Here is an 11,338-nt window from a genome sequence, read left to right as displayed (position 1 = left end):
TACAAAGTATGCATATAGAAACACACAGAAAGGCTGCGCGCAGTGGCGTGTGCCTGTAGTCCCAGCTACTCAGGAGGCTGGGGCAGGAGGATCACTTGAGCCCAAGACTTCAAATTCAGTCTGGGTGACATAGTGAGTCCCCGTCTCTAATAAAAAAAAAAAAAAATACATCAAATCACTTTATAAATCAGTTCCTTAACCCAAAGTTGCTGCATTTTATGTATGTCCCTCATATACCACCATACAAGTACTATCACTGCTGTATTTTACTATTATTTGGCTAAGATGGAGTTATACCATGTAGACTATTTCATCAGAACTGCTACTTGCCCTTCTTAACTTGACATCAAATGCTGGCCACCTGTCCATGCCTGCACATATCGATGGGTAAATATTACTACCCTCCTTTTGCAGGGGAGTAAACTGGCTTAGAGAAGTTTGGTTGCTTCTCCAGTGTCACACAGGAGAGCCTTACATAGCATATTGCTCCATAGCAGTTAGTTGAAACAGAATCCTCAGGGGAGAAGCCTGGCTCACAGAAGACAGGCCATTTTTGCATTTGTGGTTTAAAGATGTTAAATGTAATCGACCACCTTCTTAGGCAATGATTATTTTGGGCTCACAGATTTAGACAGAAAAACTCCTGCCCTTGGTGTATTGACCTTCCCTAGGAGGGAAGGCAAGGATGAACAAGCCCAGCAAGTTCATAAAACTGGGCTGACTGTGACTGGTACAAATCCCTGGAAGATGTTTTCAATTTTGAAATAAATCGTGGGGCAAGGAGCTCTCTTCTTTCTGGTTTCCCAGGGGTAGCCAAGAGAGGAGTCCCAGGATTGGAGCTGAGGGAGAAAAGGGAAAATGGAGGGTTCTAAAAACTTCCATCTTGTAGGAGGTATTCAGTTACAAAATGATTTTTGGCCCCCTATCCTGGGGACACAGCCCCCTGTCCCCTCTCTCCACTCAAAGTGAACAGTCAGGGACCCATCTTCTCTTCCTTGGGAGAAAGGTGTATTATACAGAGGGACTGGGTCCTCCCACCTACCCCCCAGGGTTGCAGGAACTCCTAAACCTGGACACTTGGGGCCTGATCCTATCCGGTTTCTACTGGAGCCAGGAAGGGATTTAGAATGGCGGAGGGCGGGGCAGGTTCATTCTGTCCTTGAGCTGTCTTTCCACCAAGTACATTTAAGTCCCTCTGTTCTTCAGTTTCCTTGTGATAACAGTAAGAGCCACGAAGGTTTCAAAGCTCTTGCCCATTTTACAGTTGTAGACACTGAGGCTTAAACAGGCTTGAGTGACTTGCCTGAGGTTATATGGCTGAACCAGCCAGAACACAAACCCAGGTTTCTTCTCTTTTCTTAGGAAGAAACCTTGCCTTCGCTGCTTCTTTCCCAGGCATGTTGCAAACATCTAATTCATTCATTTATTCATTCACTCACCAAATGTTTATGGAGTCACTGTTAAGGCACTATACTAGACCCTGCGGGCTCAGTAGAAACCAGATAGACAAGGTCCCAGGCCTCAAGGGGGCTTCCATTCTGGTGATGGACAGAAAGAAAGAAACAGGCTGTTACAATAGAGAACTGATGGGATATGGTGCAGTGGTTGACTCTCAGCCCTGTGTGTGGTCAAGAAGCAAGTATGCTTGTAAAAGGAAAGCCAGGCACCAGGCCCCACACGCAGTGGGTCTGGGATGGGACTAAAGTTTGTGAATTTTTAACAAGTTCTCACAGGATTCTGATACAGACTGCTAGGGGGAAATCAAGCTATGACAAGAGAACAGCTCACTGAATATCAGGCATCGGGCTTAGTTCTTTCCACTGATTCCCCACAATGACCCTGTGAAGTAGGTGTTATATTTGCCTCAGAGATGAGGAATCTGAGGCTCAAAACATGAATTAGCCAAGCTGATATTCAAACCCAGGCTTTACTGACTCACGGGCCTGAGTTCTCCCTAGCAAAGGGCTGGCCCTCACAAAGTTGGGGGTAAAAAACCAAAGTGGAAAACTCTCCCAAGAGCCTAAAGAAACACAAGGGTTAACAGTCTTGTGGAGTCCTTGTTTAATGTACTTAAACAGCAGATTCCTTCCAGAAGCCACATGGCTGCTTGTAAGAGCCGAGAAACCCATTAGCCAGTTATTAATGACTCGATCTAAACCCTTCCAGTGCACAGAGCCAAGAAATGCTTTTAATACCCTCTTCTCTGAGGTAAGGGCAGCAGAGCCTCTCTCAGCCACCAGTTCTGTACACAGAATGACAGTGTGGTCCTCCAAAAAACCCACAGAGTCAATTTCATCCCCAAACCTAGACTCCCTAGAGATGCCCCAAACCACACCCTCATCAAACACAAGAAAAACCACCTCTCTCTCTCCCCTCCCCCACACCGTGACGCTTCAAGCCTCCCCCTAACAGGCAATTCTGTGGGCAGTGGCATAGCCCAATATGGACCCCCTCCCTGCGGACGGCTGGTGCCCTCTCCTCACTGGAGCCCCTAGTGATATCTGATCTCACCAGTCATCTGACACAGCACCCCGAAACCTCAGCTGTTGGAAAGGTCATTCCCCTATTCCTGGCTTGGCCTGATTTCTGATTGAGCTGTACAACTGTGACTGTCACTACCTTGGCTTCTGGCCTCAAGGAACCAATCTTGTGTCACACAGCCATCCTGAGTGTGTCCCACTCCAGCCACTTGGCCTGACTCTAGTCCATGCCCGAGGCAGCTGCAGATCATCCCTGTGCCAAGTCAGGGGAGCAGTGAGTTCCCAGGAAGGAGGCGGGGTCTCCATTCCTGTCTCTAAGGACATGCTGTTCCTGTTCTCCAAGAGACCGACTTTCTGCTTCTCCCAGGAGCTGAGAAGCCCCCTCCTTTCTTTTTTGCCTAAAGAGTGGGAAATGATATGCTCAGATTCATCCATTCATTCAACATTCATCTATATCTCGGACACCTGCTGAGCACGAGTCCCCATGCTAGCTCAGTGGAGAACATGAGAGGAACAGTCCCTGTTCTTGCAGACCCAGAGAGAAGCTGATGTTCCTGGCCCTGGGAGGCAGAGGGGTTGAGGGGTATCACAGGGCTGGAAGCAAGCAGAGCCTGGTTCATCCTAGCTCCATTCCCTAGTTGTGTTCCTTTGGGCAAATCACTCCCCCTCTGAACCTCCATTTCCTCTTTTGTACAGAGGCCCACTACTCAGAGTTCTGACAATTAAAAGAGATATAACTCTTTTTAAAACATTCAAAATTTAAAAAGTATAGAAATTGCCATTTTCAACGAAAACTACAAAGATTTTATTAATCATTCATGAATGCAGTCTGTGTCTTGCACAGGGTAGGTACTCAAATATATGAATGAGATCCTGTAGTTTGGTCTCATGCCAAGGAAGAAGTCCATAAAAAAATCACAAGTTATTTTCATGATTGACAGAAAAATGTGTGTGCTTTCTCTGTCTACTGACTCTCAATTGCATGAGGCCATGAGGATGTAGCAGAGCCATCTTTGAACTGGACATAGGGAAGCTCAAATTCTAGCATGGGACCCAGGGCCAGTTGCTCTCTGGTCCTCCCTCAGTCTCCTCACCTATAAAATGGGAAGGGGGGAACCCTTGCATAATTGCTTCCAGCCCTTGAACTCCGTTGTTCAGAACATTGCCTCATTACTGATTTTTCAACAGCAGAGAGAATTGCTTTGTTCCCTCTGTTCCACTGGGCAAATGCGACTTCCCAGGCTTCTCTGTTCCCTTCTCCCCTTAGAGGGAAAAAGATTCTGGCTCTGGTCCCACCTCTCTCACCCCTCTCTCTTCTCCCTCAGGGTTGGGCACCTCGCTGCCCTCGCTGCTGCCCACTCTGCGACTGTGCCTGCGCATGCCAACTTCCCGACTGCCAGAGCCTCAACTGTCTCTGCTTTGAGATCAAGCTCCGATGAGGATCCAGGGTCCCTGCCCTTTGGGGAGCGGCCAGCCTCCAGGACTCACATACCCTCATCCCTAAGGGGCCTCAGGACACCTTTCTCCAGGTTACTGGAACCACACAAATGGCCTGCCCAGCTCACAGCCCCAGGAACTGGAACTGGCAGTGGGGGGCCTGGCTCCCTGAGTCCTGGCGGAGTCCAGCCCAGCTGCAGCTCCTTGGAGGGCTAGAAGAGACGGGGCTGGCGTTCCAGCAGGTGTCCTGCCCCTCTTCCCCTCCCCAAGTAAACTCTCCTCCCTCTAAGGGGCGGGAGGCACTGCTCACCACAGACAGCATTATCCGAGGAGCTTGGACCTTAAATATCAGGATATATAGGGGTGCCCCAACCACATCCCTGTCCATGGACTCTTGGTTATTTTAAGAGGTGAGTGCAGTGCCTGTATTTGCCCTCCCTCTGAAACAAATGGGCTCCAGCTGGTGCAACAGCCATCATCAAGGCCCAGAGTCAGGGGAGGAGGGGCACCAGAGAAGGAGCCAGTGGGAAGGAGGCAGGGAGAGCCACAGGATCTGAGTCCCCTTACTCCTTTCCCTCCCACAGATCCCTGGCCAAGATTTATTTCTCTTGACAACCAAGGGCCTCAGTCTGGATTTCCAAGGAAGAAATTTCCTTTGAAGTAGCGGTGAGTGGGCAGGGGGCCCCTCATTTCCCCTCAATAGGGCAGACCCAAGGCTTCCTCTCCCTTCCCCCATGCCGAGCCCCATGCTGGCATGAATGTCAGGGGCTTCAGGTTTCCCTAAATATAGGTCCCTGCCAGGGGATCTGTGGCGGGGAAAGGGCAGGGGTCACTGGAGAAGGTCGGGGACACTGGTTGAGGGGGAGGGCAGGAGCTGCCTTATAACCCAGCCCCGGGCACGCCTGGCTCACTCGCTGCTGACCAGGCTCTGCCGGCTCCTCCAGTCTTGCCGCAGGTGGGCCGCTAGCAGGACCGAGCTGGGATGGGGAGGTGGGGGAAAAGCGAGTGGACGAAGGGATCGGGATGAAGCAGGGGTGGGGTGGTGGCTCGGAAAGTATCTAGGAGGTGGGTCAAGTCGGGGAAGGATTTTATTTTGGGGAAGTCAGGCCCAAGGAAGACGTTTCTCAGGGACTGTGTCCGCCCCTCCCCCCGCCATCCCAGAGACTTGGCTTGGGCCGAGCCGTGGCAGGTCAATTTCCGCATAGTTTGGTTTTCGGTGGTGGCGGGGTACAACCCGCCTGGCAGCCGCGGCCCCGGGCGGATGCGTACGCGCATGTGCAGGCCATGGTGGCCTGGCCTCCGCGGCCCCAGAGCCCAGCTGCCAGGACCCAGCTCCTGGGGGAGGGGAGGACTCGCCTCCGCGCCCCGCCAGCCCCCGCGGCCCGGGTGCTCCCTGTGCGTCTACTCGCCGCCCTTTCCTCCGCCTCTCTTACGCCTGGGCTAGTGACAGGGAGCGCGCATCCTGCGCAGCCCAGCCAGCGGGCGAGGCAGGCAGACACACCCGACTTCTCGATTAGGTTACAATGTGACGCGCGCTGCAGCCGCACAGGTCGGAAGCTGGGGCGGCGCCGGGCCGCTCGGGCTGGGCGTGGGAGGGGAAGCCAAGTCTTCATCTTTTCTGACTCTTCCACCGGCTTTCCCTCCCCCTCACCCCCAATCCCCATCTCCTCCGGTGCCAACATTCTGGCTGAGTCACGGGGCCCCACAGCGCGCCAGGCGGGGGAAAAAGCGAGGAGGGGGGAGCTCTGGCGATCCGCGGGATGTGGCCCGAGTCACGTCCGAGGGGAGCGGGGAGGGATCATGTTCTCGCCGCCCCGCCCCCTCCCAAGCGCCGCCTCTGGCTTTGCCTCTCGGGGGCGGCCTCTTGCGCAGCTCCTCGCCTGCCATTGGTCGTCTCCCGCTCCCTGCAAAGGAAAAAACCCGGCGGAGCATGGAGCGGTGCCTTTAAAAGGCGGGGCACCACCTCCCTCCTGCCCGCCCCCTGCGCCGCCCCCTCCGGATCTGAATAGGCTGTGTTCCTCCTGGAACGCACCGCAGAACCCGGTGCTGGTGACGACCGTCGCGTTCGCGCTCTCGGTCCGCTCGCCAGCCCTCCGCCGCGGTACCCCGCGCACCCGCTCTCTCCTGTGCCAGGTGAGCGTCCCTCTTCACGAGCGAGGGTCAGGGACCCTGGAGAAGGATCTTGGGGGCAGTGGCGGGTCGGGCGTCGGCGCAGAGCCCCACTCCCACCCCGTCCGAGCATCTCCCCACTACCACCCCCCACACACATGCTCCCCGCCCTGGTGCCCCGGCCCTCGGTAGCGCGAGCTCCCTGGGTCTGCTGCGCAATGCAGCGGCTCCACGCGCTGAGTCATGGCGGTGGAGGAAGGAGAACGAGTTGGAGGGCCGTTCCCCCTCCCTTTTCCTCGCAGGGACTCCTGGTGCAGAGCTTTCGGGCCTTTTGGCATCGGCAGAGATCCCGAGAGGCAGCGAGGGGTGGGGGCCTGCTCGTTTACTGCCTCAGGGTTCTTGCAAGCGGGAGGTTAGACCTCGCTAGGTGCCCCTAGCGTGGAGGGGGGAATCCCCTTGGCAGCACGTGATGCCCCATTAACACTTTCCCTATCTTTCCTTATCGGGTGACCTTGATTCTGAGCCTGGAACAGCTGCAGCCCAGCGAACCGACAGGAGCATTTTTCGGGGAAAGGGGTGGGGCTCTTGCCTCTCCTGCACGTTCTTTCCCTGTATGACCAGTGACAACGGCAAATCTTAACCACTTCCCCCTATCTCGGGCTAGGGCTTGCTCTGCTGCCCTTTCCTGAGCTTCTGATTGCCCTCCTGCCTTTTTCCTAACACCCTTTTCCTAACACCCTCCCCTCACCTTGCGGGGAGAAGCCTGACCTTGGGATGTCCTTGAAGCACTGGAGCCTGGGCCAGCCCTGGGATCTTGGGTGGATTGGAAGGAACACCCTGATGGCAGTCAGAAGATCTGGGTTCTAATCTCAGATCTGGCCCCTGGGTTGCTGTGTGGCTTGAAGCACAGACCTTTCCCTTTTCTGGGCCCTTTTAAATGAGGGTGTTGGGCCCTCTACCCTTTTCAAGACCTTTAAATTCTAAAATACTCCGGTTCGGTTTTGTTTCTAGGCAAGGTGACCCCATGGCAAGGCGCAAGCCAGAAGGGTCCAGCTTCACCATGACCTGCCTGTCCATGGCTATGGCCTTTTCCTATCCCCCAGTTGCCAGTGGGCAACTCCACCCTCAGCTGGGCAACACCCAGCAACAGACAGAGTTAGGAAAGGTACAGGAGGCAGGCCTAGTATAGGGAAGTCGGGTGTACAGAGCTGGGGACAAGAAGTTCCCCAGGGCCCGCTGGGTGTGGGGCAGGAGAGGTAGGGAACATTTGCCCTGATCTCCAGGTGAGGGGCCCTGCTCCTTGAGCAACGGAAGACTCAGCTTACAAGTCCTCCTCCATCTGTCGCTTCTACCCAGGAACTTGCTGTCACCAGCACCATGCCCTACCCACATCCAGCGCTGACCCCGGAGCAGAAGAAGGAGCTGTCTGACATCGCTCACCGCATTGTGGCTCCGGGCAAGGGCATCCTGGCTGCAGATGAGTCCACTGGTATGGGCAGGAGACAGAGTGGGAGGGGTGCCCAGGGTTGGGAGTGGCAGGCGGGTCCCCTTATTCCCTTACTCCCTGATGCTCCCCTTCAGGGAGTATTGCCAAGCGACTGCAGTCCATCGGCACTGAGAACACAGAGGAGAACCGGCGCTTCTACCGCCAGCTGCTGCTGACAGCCGATGACCGCGTGAATCCCTGCATTGGGGGTGTCATCCTCTTCCATGAGACACTCTACCAGAAGGCGGATGATGGGCGTCCCTTCCCCCAAGTTATCAAATCCAAGGGTGGGGTTGTGGGCATCAAGGTGAGGGGGCAGGGCCTCAGAATGTGAGATCTGAGATGGATCTGGGGGAGAGAAGCCCAGAGTAATGAACGAGGCAGGGGGTGAATACTGGGCTGGAAGTCTAGAGAATTGGATGGAGTCTGCCCCGGACCTATGGTACCTAGTTGGCATTTTTAATCCTCAAAATTCTAAGAGCAGGGTATGTCACTGCACAGATGAAAAGCCAGCAGCTCAGGGAGAAGTGTTCTGCATACAGTTGCTAAGTGGCAGAGCACAAGTCTCCTGACAGCCAGCATTCCTGACAGTTAGCATTCGTGGTGTCAAATAATATCCAGTGTATCCTGCCTCACAGGATTAAACGAAATACTTGCAACTGTAACTAAACGAAATACTTGCAAACCCTGAGATGCTGCTTGAGAGATTAAGTAGAGGGGAGAGTGGGGCTAGAGAGGAGGAAAGGGCACTAGAAGTCATTTCTCCTGTCTCATATTGTTGCCCCCCTCCCCCAACAGGTAGACAAGGGTGTGGTGCCCTTGGCAGGAACAAATGGCGAGACTACCACCCAAGGTGAGACCATTTGGCTCTCTCCCCTCCCAACCCAAGGCAACTCATCTCTTGGGTGCCAGGGGTGAGTGGGAGCCACATTCCCCTCTCCCCCACCATGCTTTGACTCCTCTGTCTTTTCTTAGGGCTGGATGGGCTATCTGAGCGCTGTGCCCAGTACAAGAAGGATGGAGCCGACTTTGCCAAGTGGCGTTGTGTGCTGAAAATTGGGGAACACACCCCCTCAGCCCTTGCCATCATGGAAAATGCCAACGTTCTGGCCCGTTATGCCAGTATCTGCCAGCAGGTGGGCCTGCAAGTCCCCAGTAGGCCACCTCCTGCCTCATTTGGTTCTAGTGTTGATAGTTTGCCATCCACCTGCCAGGACGCCTACCTCCCTCAAAGCAACTGTTCGTGATACTCACCGAGCATCAGCCTTGGCCCGTGGAGGACACCTGAGGGCTCTGTGAGGCAGAGGGGCAGAATGGGGACTGTGGGGTGGATCTGAGGAGATGCCTGTCTCCTGTCATCCACTGAGGGCTTTGAAGCCATGAGTCCCTATCATCATCAAGATAAGATCTTGGCACATAGGTGGGATTCCAGGTTAGGAGGCCTCACAGCTACCCTGTCTCTCGCCCCCCAGAATGGCATTGTGCCCATCGTGGAGCCTGAGATCCTCCCTGATGGGGACCATGACTTGAAGCGCTGTCAGTATGTAACCGAGAAGGTAGGTGCTTGCCTACCTGCCCAGTGTGGTAGGCTGGGCAGCTGGGCCGGGGGCCCTGGGGCTAACCCCTGCCCTCCACGCCACCTCACTTTGACCCCGCCGTCTTCCAGGTGCTGGCTGCTGTCTACAAGGCTCTCAGTGACCATCACATCTACCTGGAAGGCACCTTGCTGAAGCCCAATATGGTAACCCCAGGCCACGCCTGCACCCAGAAGTTTTCTCACGAGGAGATTGCCATGGCAACTGTCACCGCACTGCGACGCACAGTGCCCCCCGCTGTTACTGGTGAGGCTCGCACCCTCATCTTGGCCTCTGGGAGGTAGACAAACTGTACCCACAACCTTTATGCCTTTTGTTCTGATTTTCAAGGCAGCTGCCAGGGGCTCCTAGCAACCCCTGGTTCTCTGACCACAACCCTCCTCCCATCTCGCCCCTTGTTCTGCAGGGGTCACCTTCCTGTCTGGAGGCCAGAGTGAGGAGGAGGCATCCATCAACCTCAACGCCATCAACAAGTGCCCCCTGCTGAAGCCATGGGCCCTGACCTTCTCCTATGGCCGCGCCCTGCAGGCCTCTGCCCTGAAGGCCTGGGGTGGGAAGAAGGAGAACCTGAAGGCTGCCCAGGAGGAGTATGTGAAGCGAGCCCTGGTAAGTATGGGGCAGAAGGCGGGCAGGGTGCCTGGGCGAACAGGATTCTTAGAAAAGAACTTCTCACTCTGTCTCCTCTCCCCTCTTAGGCCAATAGCCTCGCCTGTCAAGGAAAGTACACCCCCAGTGGTCAGGCCGGGGCTGCAGCCAGCGAGTCCCTCTTCGTCTCCAACCACGCCTACTAAGCTGAGGTGTTCTAAGGCTGCCCCCTCAACACTCCAGACCCTGCCCCCTCCCACAGTTGGAGAGGGGGCCTCATGCAGGGTTCCAGGCTGTCTCGCCCATCGCTCTTACCTGCCATGTGACACTGGTGTGTGGTGTTGTCTGTGTATGCTAATGCCATCACTCTTTCCAGCCCACTGCCAATAAACAACTATTTAAGGGGGAGTCTTTTGTCTGTATCTTGTGGTGTCTAGGGCAGGGGAGGGCCTGGGGAGGTGGCAGAGCCCAAAAGAACAGTCCTTATTTTGTGTTCTTCCTTTCTGGGCAGGAAAGGGGTAAAAGATTGAAAGGACCTCTCTCTGTTTGATACTTGCCCATGGGTTTGAGAAAGGCAGAGAGCCTGTGAAGTTTTCTTCTAGCCATTACAGTCTTCACTCCTACTAGCAGCATCTGATAGGGTTCACGGTTGTCGAGCGAAGGTGTAACAGCTCAAGATTTAGGCGGCTACAGCATCAGTCTCACTTGTAGGCCCAGAAGTCAAGGGTACAGAAAGGCTCCTGTGACCAAAACAGCCACTGAGTGCCATGAGCCAGGCAATGTAATAGGTGATCTTATGAGTAGGTGGTGGTATTCACAATTTATGCTTAAGGCTCTTTTGCCCAAGATTGCACTGTTTCTTGGTGGAAACGGGATTGTCAATGCATATCTCCTTAATTTACGCTATTGAGTTTCCTGATTCCCCATCTTAACAGGAGATGGGATTAAAAATGGCTTCTTAGTCTCCTTCGGGCTGTGGAACTCCGTGAAAAACTTGAATCCCTTCTGACACCCTCCTCAACAATGCAGGTACACAGAGTTCAACTGCAGAGTTCAGGCTCCAGGTTAAGATTAGCCTCTAGCTGCTGCATTCCATGAAGCCAGAATGGGGGGGGTCCACATTTATGGAGCCCCTATGCCATGCCTTGAGCCCTTCCCCAATAACCCAAGCTGGGTACATGTGGCAGTAACTACACAAGGTCTTAGTTGCTACAGATCCTAGCTAGCCATATCTGGGAAACTAGTTAGTCCTGCCATTTTCTAAATTTCCTGCAACCTTTCTGCAGCCTTTCCTGGTATGGATCCTTTTTCCTCTCTGAGCTCTTGTCTCAAAAAAAATGTTGACCTTTCTGATCTCTCTGGACCAACAATCCTTGCAGGGACCCACCTACAACTGACTGACCTAGGGTCTTCTAAGAGTTTAAAAACTTGGTCCTTCCCTTCTCCGCACATTGGCATCTGTTGCTTACATCCAAAACGAAACCCATCCCTAGTACCCCTCCAAACTTTGGCCTCACTTCTCTGCCTAGCCTCATTCAGGTCTCTGGGAAACAAAATCTGAAGTGAAGCAAATAAAGTGTCAGTAAAAGATGGCGAAGGACATTCCAAAACAGAGCATCATGTGCAAAAGGCCAGAGACTGGAGAG

At 54.1% G+C, this 11,338-nt stretch overlaps 1 protein-coding gene across 4 annotated transcripts; it reads left to right on the top strand.

Moving 5' to 3' along the window:
- The first annotated feature begins 4,368 nt into the window (after positions 1-4,368).
- Positions 4,369-10,103, top strand: ALDOA (aldolase, fructose-bisphosphate A). 4 transcript variants are annotated; one of them, XM_069487177.1, is made up of 10 exons: positions 5,890-6,050; positions 7,038-7,191; positions 7,383-7,515; positions 7,608-7,819; positions 8,311-8,365; positions 8,488-8,648; positions 8,985-9,068; positions 9,179-9,353; positions 9,514-9,713; positions 9,803-10,103. In XM_069487177.1, exons 2-10 carry the CDS (start codon positions 7,051-7,053, stop codon positions 9,896-9,898), a joined length of 1,257 nt encoding a protein of 418 aa, XP_069343278.1. In that variant the 5' UTR covers positions 5,890-6,050; positions 7,038-7,050; the 3' UTR covers positions 9,899-10,103. The 4 variants fall into 4 exon arrangements, with proteins under 4 accessions (XP_069343280.1, XP_069343281.1, XP_069343278.1 ...); XM_069487179.1 differs by lacking the exons at positions 5,890-6,050; positions 7,038-7,191 and adding an exon at positions 4,369-4,583; XM_069487180.1 differs by lacking the exons at positions 5,890-6,050; positions 7,038-7,191 and adding an exon at positions 4,575-4,872.
- The last annotated feature ends 1,235 nt before the right edge of the window (positions 10,104-11,338 follow it).

The sequence above is a fragment of the Eulemur rufifrons genome, chromosome 14 (assembly GCF_041146395.1).
Source record: "Eulemur rufifrons isolate Redbay chromosome 14, OSU_ERuf_1, whole genome shotgun sequence".
Classification (NCBI taxonomy): domain Eukaryota; kingdom Metazoa; phylum Chordata; class Mammalia; order Primates; family Lemuridae; genus Eulemur; species Eulemur rufifrons.
This window is presented reverse-complemented; position numbering and strand designations above follow the sequence as displayed.